This window comes from Rhopilema esculentum, chromosome 10, assembly GCF_057945365.1.
Source record: "Rhopilema esculentum isolate cy_ngs chromosome 10, ASM5794536v1, whole genome shotgun sequence".
NCBI lineage: Eukaryota > Metazoa > Cnidaria > Scyphozoa > Rhizostomeae > Rhizostomatidae > Rhopilema > Rhopilema esculentum.
This window is the reverse complement of record NC_142824.1, coordinates 14,067,385-14,084,400: the sequence shown is the minus strand read 5'-3', so window position 1 is coordinate 14,084,400 and position 17,016 is coordinate 14,067,385. Positions and strand designations below refer to the sequence as shown.

Genomic DNA, 17,016 nt, shown 5'->3' with positions numbered 1-17,016 from the left:
ACGGTACAAAATTGTCCCGGGACAGTGTAAACGGGGTCTAAATCACCTGAGTCAAACTTGTCGTTATCTGAGAAAAAAATTCTCCAACGTTACACTCTTAAACAGTTACCACTTCGAAATCGAAAGTTGTCAAATTAATTTATTTATTACTTGACAAAAGGTTTTTGCGAACTAAAATGGCATAAGCACAGGACATTTTGACCGTGAGTTCCTCATAATGTCATTCCAAAAGATTCAGCCTTTTCTCAGTATAAGCACAAACTTCAGGCTACATGTAAATGAGTAGCAGATTGAGGACATGTGAATTTATTTCAGATGTAACTGCCATGAGTATACCAGCTCCAGTACTTGCGATGATTAACTCTACTGCAATTTCTGTCACGCTGCCTTCAGCTCCATACCTACCTCCCTTGGATTCTTGGACTTATATAACCAATCATGAAGTTCGCTACTACAAAGTTGGAGAAGAAATCAATGCTCACACAATCACAGTAAATGGAAGTCTGCCACAAACAGTGATTGCATCAGTGCTTGGCAAATACACTGATTACCAATTTTTTGTTCATTACTTTGGGGAAATTGGCAGCGCTGATCACAATATCATATCGCCAGGTGCAATACAGAAAACAGATGAAGATGGTGAGCCTAGCATTGAAAATGATATTTTTTGCAGGAAAATTGGCATTTTTGCAGTTTTGGCCTTCATATTTTAAAACATTTATATAACATTATACAACATCTATTAGCAGCTAACTTATGTTGCTTTATGATGAGCAAGATACAGAGAAATATAGAACTAAATCCAACGTTTGAAAAAATATTTAAATTGATAAAGCACTAGGAGCGGCATTTTTTCAATAAACAAGTAACCTTTTTGTTGAGCAGCTGTTTTTAAAGGCAAGAAAATGTTTTCTTATCCATCCTTAACTTGCAAATTGCATCAATAAACTTTAAATTGAATCTGCATTTTTATTCTATTTCGATTTCAGTTCCTGATGTAGCTCCACCAAATCTTGCTGCAGTAAAACAGTCATCTACGTCAATTCTGGTGACATGGCGGACATTTTCAGATTTGACTCTCTGGAATGGAATCGGCGTTGGCTTTGAGATTCAATATAAGATAAAAACAGGTACCTCGAATCCTTGGCAGTCTAAAATAATAGACTCGGTGGGAAATCGCAGGTCCACAGTGACTGAATTAAAGAAATACACCATATACGAATTTAAGGTGGCAGGAAGAACTTCGAAAGGAAGTGGCGTTTTCAGTGCACCAGTTGAAGAACGAACAATGGAAGATGGTAAGTTGAAAATTGTTTAAATATATAACAAATTTTTCTTTTATTTCTAAATTTTATCTTTGTACGAAAATTTTCACTTGTAAGCCCGGAAAGATAATCGTCAATTACCATTGTAATACTGATATTAAACTGCAACTTGAGTTGAATCAAAAGAGAGCAGTTCTTGAAAATATGTAATTTGTAAACTTTTATAAAAAATTATTCTATTTTCTAAAGATGTTATTTTAATTCGCTGGTTGAATGACAATAAGCTTGGTTTCAGAGTTTATAAAGTTGAATAGGCTAGCACCTTCAAATTTGAAATCTTTTTGCCTCTTTCTTTACAAGCATCTGACTATAGTCGATGAATGGATCCTTAACAAGAGACGATTGCAGCAGCAATGTTTTTTATGTCAGAGTTTATTATTTTTATGGACACCTCTCTTAAATGTTGAGTGGTATATTGAGTGCCCAAAGCCTTAGGTGTTCCCAAGTGAAAATAGATTTGTTAAGGAAAAATGTGATTTTTGCAAGATTTTTACATACAGACATCGGAAATTTAGTGCCTGTGGTCGTAAGACAGTCTCCATTAAGTCCATCTTTGGAGTCTTAACAATGTCAGATATTTCTACTATCTGGTTTTATCAGTTAAGGATTCTTCTGCGATTTAATTTATCTCCACATGAATAAGATGATAAATAAAAGACCCCTTCGAAATTGAGAGATTTTTTATCCGGATAAAGAAAATTTTTGTCAAGATTTTGCCTAAAACCTGACAATTTTAAGACATGAGTTACCGTTTCAATAACATAGCTTATCTTTTTGCAATATCCCGGGAGAGACAATTGACGGAATGGACCTAGCTTGAAACATATTTTCTGAGGATCAGTCAAAGCACAGCTTGTATTTGGTTGTCACAGTATTGGCAAGTAACTGGTCCAGAATTGGAAACTAAATTTCTGAACGTTACAAGTAGCCTCTTCATATCTCTAGATAGGAAATTAACTGTGGCCACTTTCAATAGCAAAGCCAATTGCTGTATCCTATCTGTTTACATTGCAGTACCATCCGCTGCCCCAGCCAACGTAACAGCAAGAAATACAAGCTCTTCTAGTATTGAGGTTACGTGGGACGATGTCCCATCAGATCATCAGAACGGGATCATAACCGGATATAAAGTATACATCAAAAAGGCGATAGGAAACAACCCGTGGACTAGTTATGAGGTAACTGGAAGGTCATTGACAATGTTTGGTCTTGAATTGTGGACATTTTATGATGTCAAGGTATCTGCAAAGACTTCAGTTGGAGAGGGAACCATAAGCAATGTTACAAAGGCTAGAACCGACGAAGATAGTGAGTAAATATTGAAAACTTGAGTTCTTTCGTTTCATCCTGTATCCATAACGACTGCTATAGTCGCTGACATTAACAAAGACTGATAGACTGATATTAACAAATAATAACATCGATCATAATGAGAGGCTGTCTCTATGGAAGTCGATTGTCTTATTTATCACACATAAATGAAATTATAATGCACATAAAAGGTTATGAGAAATTTTGCACAACACTATATGTGAAATAAACGGACGCTTTGAAAACAAATCAAATTTGATAAGCCATCACTATGCCATTTTAGCATGATTTTTTAACATAACAAAACTCGCGAATTCTGAAGAATAAATACCCATTTGTGGATCAAATTTTCTAACTTTATCTTTTGCACTCATTTTTTGATGTTTTATACTCTGAGGAAGTACGATTAAAAAAGTTCTTAGCATGTTGTAATTAGTTTACTTTTTTCAAAGCAATTTTCAAAGCTGCTAGTGCCAAAAAAATGTTCAAATTTTGTTTTGTTTATCAAGAATTTTCCATTCTGTTCTTTTGAACTGTTTTGTCTTTAGCTTTTTCATTGAAATGTGTGACTCCCTTTGTATTGACCGTAAAAAGAAAAGTTATCTCTACAAACGTTCGAACATTTTTATTTGCGCCAAATTTTTCACATTCTGCTCTAAGAGCAAAACTTAGTCTAACACAGAGCTACTTCATTTTAATGTATATTTTATGTTGCTCTTTCTTACTTTTTATTACTACGACTGCAATATTTTGAAAAACAAGCCAGCCAGTTACAGAATATCTATAAAATGAAAAGATTTGTAATTGAAGTTGATCTAGAATCGATAATGAAATTTTGATGAAACTTTCTAAATTCTATGCCTCCTCTAAGCTCCTACAGGTGGTCCTGCATCCATTCATATTGCTGGCAGCAAAGGATCTGCAATGTTAAATTGGCAAGTCATACCATTTGAGCATAGAAATGGTATCATAGGAAGCTATGTCATACATTTCAAGATAGTTAACAAAGATACCAGATGGAATGAGACAATAAGCACTGCTTTAAATTCCACCGTTAATGGTTTAGAGAAAAATGAACATTATGAATTCAAGATTGCTGGTAAGACAAACAAAGGGATTGGGACATTTGGGGAGTCTTTAAAGTTTTCAACGTATGAAAGTAAGTAACTTTCTTTAACGTTATCGTTCTCGTAGGAAAAGCATATTCAAAAAGAGTTTGTAATTTGTAATATTTAGGATATAGGAAAATTAATGTAACTAACTTGAATGAATATAATAACTCCTATTATCGTTATTGCGTGAAGTAATTTGAGCCAGAAACTTCGATTCATAAATCTTTGTAGTATAGTTATTTAATTTCGTCTTGCAAAAGTGACAAACGTGAATTAATCTAACATCTAAAATTCATGATAAGTCATATACTCTAGGAGTGCAAGTAAATTGATAATTTTTGGGCTTTCTGGAGTTTTGCTTTGTCCATTTACATGTTTATTCACTTTGAAATTCCTGAAATACCGTCCATCGCTTTATAAAAGATTAAATTTCCACAATCTTTGTTGTTACATCAGCTTGCAATCACTTAATGTTTAAGTGTATACTTTTCATATTCTAGCAAATCAAGTCGACGAAGAAGCTCCTTCTGCTTTCATCACTAACATCAAATTTACAAATATGGCGTTAGTTAAGCATCTTTCAAAAGTAGTTCAAGTCACTTCTACCGAGGAATGCTTCAACGTTTGCAAAAACTGCTTCGAAGCAGGAAGTGGATGCAGATGTGCCTCTATAAATATCAAGAGGGCAGCCGCAACATCAATATGGGGATGTGAAATCAACGAGGAGAGCAAGGAAGCATTTCCTTGTGATTTTGTAGCAACGGAGGGTTCCCAGTACTATGAAGTCAACTAAGTTATAAAAGAAGCAAGTTTTCTTAATCAATATCTAGCACAGCACAGAAACTCAATAGCAGCTATGAAATCAATATATTTTCAGAATGTCAAGCTATTATAAACAATGTAGCTGAATACTTTCGAAAATGGTTGATCCAGAACATTTATCAAACATTTTGTAGATTTTGTGTTAATGTCTATATTGATCTTTTTTGAAGCAGGCAAAATTGACTCAAATATCAAATTATGATGCCAAAAGTATGCAAACAATTTTAGGCTAATGGCATTAGCTGGAGTTTACTATGATCTTCGCTTAAATTTCTTTTTGCGTACATTTTTCGGTGTTTCTGTAATCGTTTTGATCATCATTGTCGCCTAATTATTGCATATTACCTTTTTCATTAATTGTACTTTTCTATAGTTATAAAGCAATACAAAACACGTTGAAAGGTGCAAGTTGTAAAGTTGATCAAAATTTTTTACTTCAGTACATAACTTCATTTTTACATTTTTTATGATATATTCTACATAATCACATATAATTATTATGATCAAGTGTTAAGTAAAGATCTAGTGTGTTTATGTAAAAAATTCTAGAGTCAAGAGTAGTTTAGGAATGCTGTGGATGAAATAGTACGTTTTAAATAGGATTTGCCATAACTGTTGAGAAAGTAGTAATGATTTTACTCAAGATTCGAGTTGTTTGAATGTGATTACATTTAAACAACTCGTTTTAGTTTGGCTCTATTTTCAATTCAGTTTCAGTTTCATATTTGAAAAAATTCCACCACTTACAATTTATCAGTTACGTTAATACAATATTAAACACAATATAAATAAAACCGAAACCTAAAGCAGAGCATACTAAAAAAACAAAGAAATAGCAGCATGCATATCAAATTCTATGAAGGGGAATTCCTTCAGTAGGATCCATATTCGAATTCAATGATATTGAAAGATGTATCGAAATGCTATTCTACCTAATTTTAGAGGTTATTTCATGACGTCATAATCATTTTATGACTTCATCTTCCATTTTAATATCATGATATATTAAGCCTGAAAATTTTAAGCTAGTGAAAAAATCAATCAAAATTAGAATTTTGTTGAATAGGAGATGATATAGAATCCATTCATCGTCATCACTGTCTGCTGGAATTACCAAAGGAAATGTATTTCAAATCATCATCGTCTGCCTCAAGGTGGTCACCGTTATTTCCAATGACCGGACCCTCTTGCGTTACAGAATTCTCTACAATTTCGTCGCTACAGCAATGCAAATCTTTGCTGCTGTTTGGCGGAGGGGCCCTCCAAAAAATGAAAAAAATTGGTGTGAAAAAAAGATTTCGGGAATCGCTTGGCTGACACCAATATTTTCAGCAGATATTCAGAGCTTTTGACGATCGAATGTTTTCCTCGTCAAACCGTTAAGAAACCTTTTCTCTGATAACCTTTTCAGTGCCGTTTCTTACTTTTTTATCAAATGTATGTTTCAGAACTAGAAAATATAAAAAAATTATTTTCCTGTAAACCACACTTGGTACCACCGGTAGGCCAGATCATTCTTTCCATTGTATGTCCAACCAAAACTTATAGGCAATTTCTCTTAATATCTTTTTTTTGTATTGCAACCAATAACTCATGCTTTTTTCTTTGAGTCTGGATCGGGTCGTAGAGCTTGTGATCACTTGTTTTTCATCGTCTTGCATATTCTTACTCTTATCTGCACTTGTGGTTCGTCACATTTGCCATTTTTTAATTATGTTTGCATAACTCTATTTGCATTCGCGAGAATATCTTTGCAGATTTCCCATCTCATCGTAACTTCTTCGAGAAAAATTTTCTTGCCAGTATACTTTTTAACATGTTAACTGTAACTTCCGCTCAAAATTTCTTTCATTCTATCTTGGATTTGGAATCTGCATAGATAATTTAGAGTAAAAATTTCCGAAAAGTTGAGGGCAAGGCCTTGGCTGACACTTCCGCAATATTTTTTGTCATCACTTTGGATTCGAAATATCTATGGATGATTTAGTTGGAATGTGAAATCAAATTTGAGGTTAGGCAGCTTGCTATCTTTTTCTACAAAATTATCTATGCAAACAATCTTTTGATTGTACAAAACTTGAAAATGGCTTCGAAAAAGCAAACATTTGAGTAAACTAAAGCTTTTCGTCTGACACTCTTCAGAGTTTTAAACGTCAGAGCATAGATCAAAAACTCTACGCTAGGAAATAGATATACCCAGTTGTGGATAGAAATAGGCCAACCAGAAACGTGAGCACATGACTGTTGAGGTTGACCAATCAGTGCTGCTTACCTATTGAAAAAGTTTCCAATGGAGTCCTTCTTTATCACAAAGCCCAATAAAGTGTCAAGAGTGGTTATTTTGAACAAAAAGGACTACATCCGAAAAATGAAGAATATTCTCCTCGACAAGAAAAGTTCGAAAAACTGGGTGACGTCGAAATAAAGGATAGAACGGCAAGCTAGAGCGGAAACTTGAGCTGGTTACCTCAAAAGTTTTGACCAAATGTTTACGATAAAATAAGACCCACAGGTTCACAAAGTCCACAAATGTATGGCCTCCCTAAAATACGTAAGCCGAATGTTCGACTTGGACCCATCTTGTCTATGATTGGCTTAGCACAACATTAATTGGCTAAGTGGCTTTCTGAAGTTTTGGATCCTGTTCTTCAAAAATATTCGAAACATTGTATCAGGGATTCTTTAACGTTCGCTGAGTTCATGCAAAACTCGAAAAACAAAACGAAACATCTTTATATAGTCTGGTACCCAGGGTAAAGCAAAGTTGAAAAAAATTCCTAATTAGCTCATTTTTGGACAGCGATGGTGAAAAGCATGATTATGATATTTGTGATTAACCAAGGAGGCATATTTACTCTCCAATATGTGGAGTTATTCCTGGCGATAGTGTATTTAGGGTATAAACAGTGTATTGTTAGAAAAAGAAAACTTCGAAAAATAGGAGGACAGTGGAAAATATTAAATCGTTTTCAAAACTATTTTTTCGAAGTCCTCACATAAATTAAATTGATCAGGATCAATTGCATATTCAGTGTAGAAGAGCAATCGTTTTTGCGGGGTATCATAAAGAAAAGAGCCTCAAAGTTAATGTAGAATTATGAAGAATTTAAAAACAAACCTAGACTTGGTCCTTAAAGATGATTTACACTTTAAGATGATATATTCTGTTTAGTTATTAAAGATATATTTTCAAAGACATGGCTTGTTATCATGATTTCAAATTCAATGCAAATATTTTACACACTCAATCTTCTATAGTAAAATTTTTATAGTTATCTAGAAAAATTTTACTTCCTTTTGATTAGCTAACCGTCATACTCTTACGTACAGCGATGTTTTGAGTTGTTTGTTCTTGTCTTTTTCTGGTGGTATTTGAATTGCATTGTTTGGGTTAAAATATTGAAAAGACATTTATGTAGCCATGGAATAAATATCATCAAATGGGCTCTACTCCGTTTCAGTGGCGTGCTAGGGATGAGATCGAAGGGGGGGGGGGGCAAAAGGTCAAATGGCACCCTTCAATTGGCTTTCTTCAAATTTTCATTTAAAGTTTTGAAAATGTGCAGAAAAGTACAAGAGCTCGTAAGCACGCAGATATGTTTCTCTCTTTCTGTGGCGTACTGAAAAATCTTCCAATGAGGCGTGATCGGGATTTTTCAAATAGAGTATGTTATTCTTTGTAATACCTTACAGTTTTTTGATTGTCCTTGTGGGGGCTGTTTCATTAAACAGCACAACAATGATAATCAGTGACGGCACTATTGAGGAAGGTTTGGGGTAGGGAGGTGGCGGTCTCTCTAAACTCATGAAAGATCCTGATGATTTTGGACCAATCCTATGGGCGCGGTCAATTACCGCTTCTGGTACGTCAACTCCAATTTCTGTAAAAACGTGTTCAACTTTGTGCAAAACATCTTCACTTGTCTCATGATTACTATCTTCAGAGAATCCAATGTCGACAATCCTTAAGCATAATCTGCGAGAGTACTGTTCATGGCTTTCTTGGTTTGATTTCAAGCGAGCAATATGACTTTCAAAATGGCGTTTTTGGATTCCAAAACATTGATGTTTGTCTCCAAGCTTTCTATTTTCTCCATCATGCTGGTGACTAAAGCCATTATTTCTTGTTTCGTTTCAATTATGCCTTTTTTGTCGCAAGATTGTGGAACTGTTCGTTTAAGTAAGATTTAACGCTTCGGATATCATCATATTCTCATTAGGCCCTGCCGAAGAACCTGCACGCGTTTTTACCATAGCACAAAAAAAAGTAGGAAAGTCATTACCTTAACTTCCAAAATTTCGTTCGGACATCTCTTGCCATATTTAAACCATACTTCAAGATGTATCAAGTATATCCATTAAGTAACCCAGCTTATAATTTGCCTTTTTACATCAAAACGAAAAAGCGTGACTGTTCGATAGGATGCATAGATAGAAAGAAAAATGAAGAATCTACTTTGTGCAAAAATCATTTAGATTTAGTATGAGATCTTGAGATGGTGTTTGACGTTCGTTGTTAAGCGCATCAAAGTTTGTAAGAAAGACGAGGTGATTCTTGCAAGGTGATTGTTGCTCTCTAGAAGTCTTTCTTTAGTATTGTTTAGTTCTTTTATGTAAATTGTCTTCGTTTGCCAACTATTTGGTTGCCAGGGGGGGGGGAATTGCCTTCTTACCACTCCTGCCAGCTATTGTTTTCTGCCTGCCAGCTTCTTACCACCACTACTGCTCCCTTTATTGTTTACTCTAGTCAAAACCAGTAAAGCTGTTTTTTGGAGATCAAGTTTAGGAGGATCAAGCTGTGGAAACCGTAATTGGAATTAATATTTCTCATATTGTTATCTTATGGCTATAAATCGCTTTTTGCCATTCATGAGAGCAGAAAATAATGATGGCTAAACAACAAATAAGAAACAACGAGCTAAAAGGTTTAGAAATATCAAGAGCAGAACAGTAAAAATTAATTCAGTGATTTTGATAAAACTCTTTTTAACCAGAACTGTCTTGAACAGAATTTGGAAAAATAAGGGAGGTATATGATATTATATCGGTAGTCGTTTGAATAATATTCATTAAAATAAAACTTCTTGGTACAGTATACATTTACACTGCCATTTTAACTCTCATTTGCAGATCCTATCAAATCAAAGTACCTTCAAAGTTCAATCCAACTATATAAATTAACTAACTATAAACCTGGAGATGCTCGTGCTCGTGTATTCTCCTACTTAGTTCAAAATTTAATTATGTCTTTGATCGTTTTGTGTTATTTTGCCATGATTATTTGTAACTTGCATTCAACACGAAATTGCAAACATATGTTCTATCACTGCAGGAAATATTCAGCTGAAGTTGACTTACTAAAAGGATTCAGATATGAAATCGTTGCTTATGACAACGGTACAGCCCAAAACACTGGATTTTTTCGGCTTGGTGTGAAATTTCCTGATGCAACAGATGTAAAGCCTATACCTAAAACATACTTGAGAAGATCAATGGGTAACCAATATTTATATTTCTTTCAAAGATACAATTCCTTTTCGACAAAATCCAGTCGAGTCGAGAAACAATGTAATCGCATCCATTTTCCCTTTAAGAGAGAACTACGTCACTAGTTCTCATTCCCCAGGAAAACAGCCTCCTCCTTATCAGGATATCAATGATACCAGTATGCTAGCAATTCGATGATCCTCTCCAGTAATAATACTCATTAAACACAGATTTTGATTTTATTTCTAATATAAAGTAAAATATAATTCCTAAAGTGACAATGGCTATCCAAATCTAACATCGCATTTGGCAATATTAGACAATTTTTGATCAATTTTATTGAAAAGTTGGCAATTTGTTGGTAGAAAGTTTAGAATCTCCTCATATATGTTAAACATATATGTTTTTATTATATGTTTGTCATATAATAAACGTAAATGTTAAACATTGGAAGATTGTTACTTTGCTTACTAAAAGTTCAATGGCATCGATCCTTGTACAGGCATAACATTAAAGCTTGAATACTTTTACACAGACCGTTATAAACAGTAAATAAAAGCTGATTGTAGTAATAATGCGCCCGGCAAGGCCATATTTTCGTTCAGGTTTTCAATGGTTTCAATATTTTTTTCGATAGATATAATTGCGTAAATCATTTACGGAGCAATATTTTTCGAAAGTTAATCGTCAACATTTGCACAAAATTTAATAAGAATATTTATGGCGTGTATAGGGGAGAGGACAAAGAAAGTTTTGAATATTCTTGATTATCAGAGTCAAACTCCCATACAGTTACCATGCTAAAATCAATTGTTAATTTAATGTATTGTTTTACTTCAGTACGAAATTTCAATCTCAAGGCAGGAAATGGGCTTATACAAACTAAATTGGAAAGGGCAACGGATGTCTTGACCACGAGTTCCTCATAGGCCCTAGACACACAGCTCAAGATTTCAGGAAGAACTTCTCACACACTTAATCTCTATTGCTCATAGCGAAAAGGGATTAAGCCTGTTAGTAAACAATGCTGAATTTCCATTGCGCCCAACGAAATTGTCGCTGAACCAAATTCTCTAATGCCAAGAGCAGGACGACCTCTGGAAAACGGAAATGATAAGCAATTAACGCATTTTTCTGGTGCCACAGAACACCCAAAGTCAATTCATTCTTAGTTTTAAACCACGTTATTAGCCTAACAGCAAACAACCACTTCACACACGAACTACAGCGCGCTCGAATTTTGAAATCGGATTATTTTAGTCAAACTTGAAAAAGGGTTATTGATTTTCCACTGTGACAAAGATAATGAGTTTTATCTCAGAAATCAGTGCGTCTAGGGTTATAAGTCCATTGCAAAAGATTCGGCCTTTTTTCAGTATAAGCACTAATTTCAGGCTACATATCAATGCTATGTAGATTGACGAGATGTGATTTTATTTCAGATGAAACCGCCATGAGTATACCAGCTCTGATCCCTGCGATGATTAACTCTACTGCAATTTCTGTCACGCTGCCTTCAGCTCCTTTTCTACCTCCCTTGGATTCTTGGACTTATATAACCAATCATGAAGTTCGCTACTACAAAGTTGGAGAAGAAATCAATGCTCACACAATCACAGTAACTGGAAGTCTGCCACAAACAGGGATTGCATCAGTGCTTGGCAAATACATTTCTTTCCAAATATTTGTTCATTATTTTGGCAAAATTAGCAACACTGATCAGAATATCATATCACCAGGTGCAATACAGAAAAGAGATGAAGATGGTGAGCCTAGCATTGAAAATGATATTTTTTTGCAGGAAAATTGGCATTTTTGCAGTTTTGGCCTTCATATTTTAAAACATTTATATAACATTATACAACATCTATTAGCAGCTAACTTATGTTGCTTTATGATGAGCAAGATACAGAGAAATATAGAACTAAATCCAACGTTTAAAAAATTTGACAGAACAAAGAAAACTGACTATCTTTGCTTTTTGATTAGAAATGGGAAAATGCTCAAGAATTTAATTTTTTCTGAGAACAATAAAGCGCTAAGATCGGCATATTGTCAATAAACCAGTAACCTTTTAATCAAGCAACTGTTTGAAAAAGCAAGCAAATGTTTTCTTATCCATCCTTAACTTGCAAATTGTATCTATAAATTTTCCATTGAATCTGCATTTCTATTCTATTTCGATTTCAGTTCCTGATGTAGCTCCACCAAATCTTTCTGCAGTAAAACAGTCATCTACGTCAATTCTGGTGACATGGCAGACATTTTCAGATTTGACTCTCTGAAATGGAATCAGCGTTGGTTTTGAGCTTCAATATAAGATAAAAGCAGGTACCTCAAGTCCTTGGCAGTCTAAAATAATAGGCTCAGTGGGATATCGCAGCTCTACAGTGACTGAATTAAAGAAATACACCATATACGAATTTAAGGTGGCAGGTAGAACATCAAAAGGAAGTGGCGTTTTCAGTGCAGCAGTTGAAGAACGAACAATGGAAGATGGTAAGTTAAAAATTGTGTAAATATATAACAAATTTGTCTTTCATTTCTAAATTTTATCTTTGAACGAAAATTTTCACTTGTAAGCCCGGAAAGATAATCGTCAATTACCATTGTAATACTGAGATTATAACTGCAACTTGAGTTGAATCAAAAGAGAGCAGTTCTTAAAAAAAATTTAATTTGTAAAAATTTATGGAAAAATTTTCTTTTTTCTGAAGATATTATTTTGATTCGCTGGTTAAATAACAATAAGCTGGTTTTCAGAGTTCATCAAGTTGAAATGGGCAGCACTTTCAAATTTGAAATCATTTTGCCTCTATCTTTACAAGGATCCAACTATGGTCGATAAATGGTCCCTTAACAAGAGACGATTGCAGCAGCAACGTTTTTTATGTCAAAGTTTATTATTTTTATGGAAACTTCGCTTAAATGTTGAGTGAAATATTGAGTGCCGAATGCCTTAGGTTTTCCCAAGTCACAATAGCTTTGTTGAGGAAAAACGTGATTTTTGACAAGATTTTTACATAGAGACATCAGAAAATTAATGCCTGTGGTCGTAAGACAGTCTCCATTAAGTCCATCTTTGGAGTCTTAACAATGTCAGATATTTCTGTTTTTATCAGTTAAGGATTCTTCTGCGATTTAATGTATCTCCACATGAATGAGATGATAAAGAAAAGACCCCTTCAAAATTGAGAGACTTTATCCGGATAAAGAAAATCTGTGATCAATAACCATAAGAATAAATACCCATTTGTGGATCAAATTTTCCAACTTTATTTTTTCAACTCTTTTTTTGATGTTTTATCCTCTGAGGAAGTAAGTTTAAAAAAGTTTTTAGCATGTTGTAATAAGTTTACTTTTTTCAAAGTAATTTCAAAAGTTGCTAGTGCCAAAAAATTGCTCATATTTTGTTTTGTTTATCAAGAATTTTCTATTTTGTTCTTTTGTCCTTAGCTCTTTCATCGAAATGTGTGACTCTCTTGACCGTCAACAGAAAAGTTATCTCTACAAGAGTTCGAGCATTTTTATTTGCGCCACAATTTACACATACTGTTCTAAGAGGAAAACTTAGTCTAGCCCAGAGCTACTTCATTTTTAACTCTTTCAATGTAAATTTTATGTTGCTCTTTCTTACTTTTTATTACTACGACTGCAATATTTTGGAAACAAGCTAGCCAGTTACAGAATATCCATGAAATGGAGACAATTGTAATTGAAGTTGGCACGCGTTTATCGCTCTTTTTGAAAATGGCACGCGTTTTTGCTCAACAGCAAGCAAAAGCAAAATCGGGCTCGAACATGAAAAACCGAGCTCGAAAATGGAAAATCGGGCCCGAAAACGGGTAAAATGTTTTGGAACCGAATATTCCATCATAGATTATAGCAATCAGCTTTTAACTTTCTACTGACACGTCACATTGTCTAATGTTGACTTTTTATTTCAAAGACAATAGGCATATGTCCCTGGCCGCAAGGCTTTTGGGCCAAATTTCCAATCATAAGTTCAATCTTAGCATTTCTATCTTAAAAATACTAGAGTTCCTCCTCTGGAGATAGGGGACAATCAGCCACAGAGCATAAAAGCTTGTATAAGAGGGTGGATGACCTAAGGTAGCAGTTAACCATTAAATTGTCATAAAATGTTTGAAAAATCAATTTTTATTTTTAATAGTGAAAATGCTCTGTCATCTGTTCTAAACTGATTCTCAAATTTTCTCTCGAATATCTCCACGTTTTACCCCCGAAAGAAGCTTTGAAAATAGAGAGGTGTGATAAATTCTCCATAGCAACGCCTTGGCAACGAATGTTTGAAATTTTTACAGTTTGTCCTGTCCCTAAAATTTTGGAAAATAACGACCAGGAGATTCCCGAAAGACCCAACAAGTGCAGCCTCTCAGTCATAAGATCCTCAAACAGAGGCTGTTGTGCTTTTCATGCGATCTTTCTCAATTCTGATAGCAAATTTGTCTTACGCTTGAGAAACAGTAACTGCCTCTTGATACAGTTGTAATGGGGAACAAAAAAGCTTACAGAAAATCAAGATCTAGGAAAAGAAAGTTCTGTCGAGACCAGCACAGCGCAATGCCGGAAGAAATTTCTGAATCGACTGGAGTGACAGAAGCAGAGACACCGTTGGCTAGGCCTAGGTGCAGACCGGAAGACGATGGTGTTGAAGAACGATCAACCTCAGCCAAGAAACTCAAGCTGTCTGACTTATTTGTCAAGTCATCTACCCCCACAAATCATGAGGTAGGGGATGGTTTTGTCATTGTAAGCATGGCATTCTTACGAGAGACTGTTTCTTTTGGTGTCTGCCCAAATTGCAAAGCCCCCTTAACAATCAAAAACTTGTTAGAGAGAAAGATGGGGTTTTCCTACCTCATGATATTGTCATGTCAGAAATGTGATTGGAAGGAAGAGAAAAGGACATCAGAAACCCTTGTCAATTCAACTCCAGGCCAAAGCTCATTTGAAATCAATCTGAGAATGATAATGGGCTTCAGGGAGTTTGGTCAGGGCCTGTACACACTTTGCCGTGTTGTTAACATGCCTCCACCAATGTCAAAGCCAGCATATAATAATGCTGTCAAACTACTACAACCATTTTACACTGAAGTAGCTGTTTCTAGCATGAAAAAGGCTGCTGAAGATACAAAATCTTTCCTCAATCAAAGCAATGAAGAGGGTCCAGTCAATTGTAGTGTTTCAATAGATGGAACTTGGCAGAGACGTGGACATGCATCTCTGAATGGTGTTGTAACAGCAATTGCTAAAGAATCTGGAAAATGTGTTGATTTTCAGGTTAAATCAAAGATTTGCAAAGCATGTGAGAAATGGAAGCAGCTAAAAGGAACAGAAAAGTATGATGCATGGAAAGCAGCCCATAAATGCCTGATAAATCACAAGGGGTCTTCTGGGGCAATGGAATCTGCTGGGGCTGTTGAGATATTCAGGAGATCAATTCCTTTTCTGAATCTTAGGTTCACTGGATATATTGGAGATGGAGACAGCAATTCATATGCAAGTGTGGTTGCAGATGCCCCTTATGATGGTATTGTTATAAGAAAACTGGAATGTGTTGGACATGTTCAAAAGCGAATGGGCACGCGCCTTAGAAATCTCCGAAAGTCTTTCTCAGGTCAGAAGTTATCAGATGGAAAAAGAATTGGTGGCAAAGGGAGACTAACTGATAAAGTCATTAACACAATACAGAATTATTATGGATTGGCAATTAGGCAAAATGTTTGCCAACTTTATGCAATGAAGAAAGCTGTTGGTGCTGTCTTGTACCATATTTCAGAGAATGAAAGTAATGAAAATCGTCATAAGTTTTGTCCTAGGTCTGCAGACAGCTGGTGTAAATTCCAGGCAGACAAAATAACTGAGAAAAACACATACAAAGAAAAGATATCCCTGCCAAAAGCGATAAAAGAGGTTGTAACACTAATCTTTAAAGACCTTAGTAGTGATAATTTATTGGAGAGATGCTTGCATGGACAAACGCAAAATTCAAATGAGTCATTGAATAAGCATATATGGCAGAGATGTTCAAAGACAATGTTTTCAGCAAGACACATTGTTGAGATAGCCACAGCATCTGCAGTTTTATATTACAATGATGGAAGCAGAGGTTTAAATCTTGTTCTTGCTAAGCTTGGGATTGCTGCTGGTACATTCACAAATCAAATGGCAATTGCTACTGATGCTGCTCGATTAAAGAATATGCAGAGAAAGTCTAAAAAAAATGTCAAAAAAAGAAGGAAGAAGTTGAGGGCCATTAGAAAGGGATTCCAGGACACTGATATGGAAAATGAAGGCAATGTTTATGACTCTGGTGCCCACTAGAATAGTAAAACCTCTGATTTAACTATGGTTTTATGTTTAAAGCGGATTTTCTCAAATTGTAAAAAAGGCATCTTTTGGTAGCTTTTAACAAGGATTGCAACACAACTATTGTAGATATATGCTTGTAATTTGGCATTCTTAAAGAGTAAGGCCTTATGAAGGGGCTGAACCACAAACATGTTGCCTATTTGTGCCTTTGCAGTCATGCAAAGAGTTTTAATGTTGCCCAAACTCTATAAAATTAGTCGCATTTATAATTTTTCAATTTTTTCAACAAAACAATACATCTTGATAATGTTTTTTTGGTTCAGCCCCTGGAACATGTTATGATGCTCAAAACTGTAAAGTTTCATAGCTAGGTAGGTTGTGGTTCCTATTTTATCCTTGTTAGAAGAGAACCCATATTTTCCCCTAATCATGATCATTCAAGTGTAACTAATTAATTGTTTTGCATAATTTTTATAAAAAACCCCCTCTTGAGTAATTAACTTTCAATTTAGATCTAAATGAGATCATTTATCCTTGCAATAAAATTTTTTCACCTAATGGTTATCTGCTACCCTAAACATACTTTATAATCATACCTACTGACTCTATACTAAGGGCTTTTC

General features: G+C 34.9%; 3 protein-coding genes across 3 annotated transcripts in view; all 3 read left to right on the top strand.

The window, feature by feature from the left end:
* LOC148959421 (protein sidekick-1-like) overlaps window positions 1–5,788 on the top strand; it is a 33,755-nt gene extending 27,967 nt beyond the window's left edge. Inside the window, exons 7-11 of the mRNA XM_089110393.1 lie at window positions 316–639; window positions 990–1,298; window positions 2,340–2,633; window positions 3,508–3,795; window positions 4,249–5,788. Coding sequence (XP_088966519.1) covers window positions 316–639; window positions 990–1,298; window positions 2,340–2,633; window positions 3,508–3,795; window positions 4,249–4,541 — 1,508 coding nt within the window. The 3' untranslated portion in view covers window positions 4,542–5,788. The remainder of the gene's footprint in view (window positions 1–315; window positions 640–989; window positions 1,299–2,339; window positions 2,634–3,507; window positions 3,796–4,248) is intronic.
* Window positions 5,789–10,796: 5,008 nt separating this feature from the next.
* LOC148959417 (protein sidekick-1-like) overlaps window positions 10,797–17,016 on the top strand; it is a 75,305-nt gene continuing 69,085 nt past the window's right edge. The window contains exon 1 of the mRNA XM_089110390.1: window positions 10,797–11,823. Coding sequence (XP_088966516.1) covers window positions 11,463–11,823 — 361 coding nt within the window. The 5' untranslated portion in view covers window positions 10,797–11,462. The remainder of the gene's footprint in view (window positions 11,824–17,016) is intronic.
* LOC148959420 (uncharacterized) lies at window positions 14,511–16,703 on the top strand. The gene has a single exon (XM_089110398.1). It carries the CDS (start codon window positions 14,570–14,572, stop codon window positions 16,403–16,405), a length of 1,836 nt encoding a protein of 611 aa, XP_088966524.1. The 5' UTR covers window positions 14,511–14,569; the 3' UTR covers window positions 16,406–16,703.

Bases quoted from the DNA above. Each gene is read 5' to 3' on its own strand.
- LOC148959420 (XM_089110398.1), top strand. From the start codon at position 14,570: ATGGGGAACAAAAAAGCTTACAGAAAATCAAGATCTAGGAAAAGAAAG.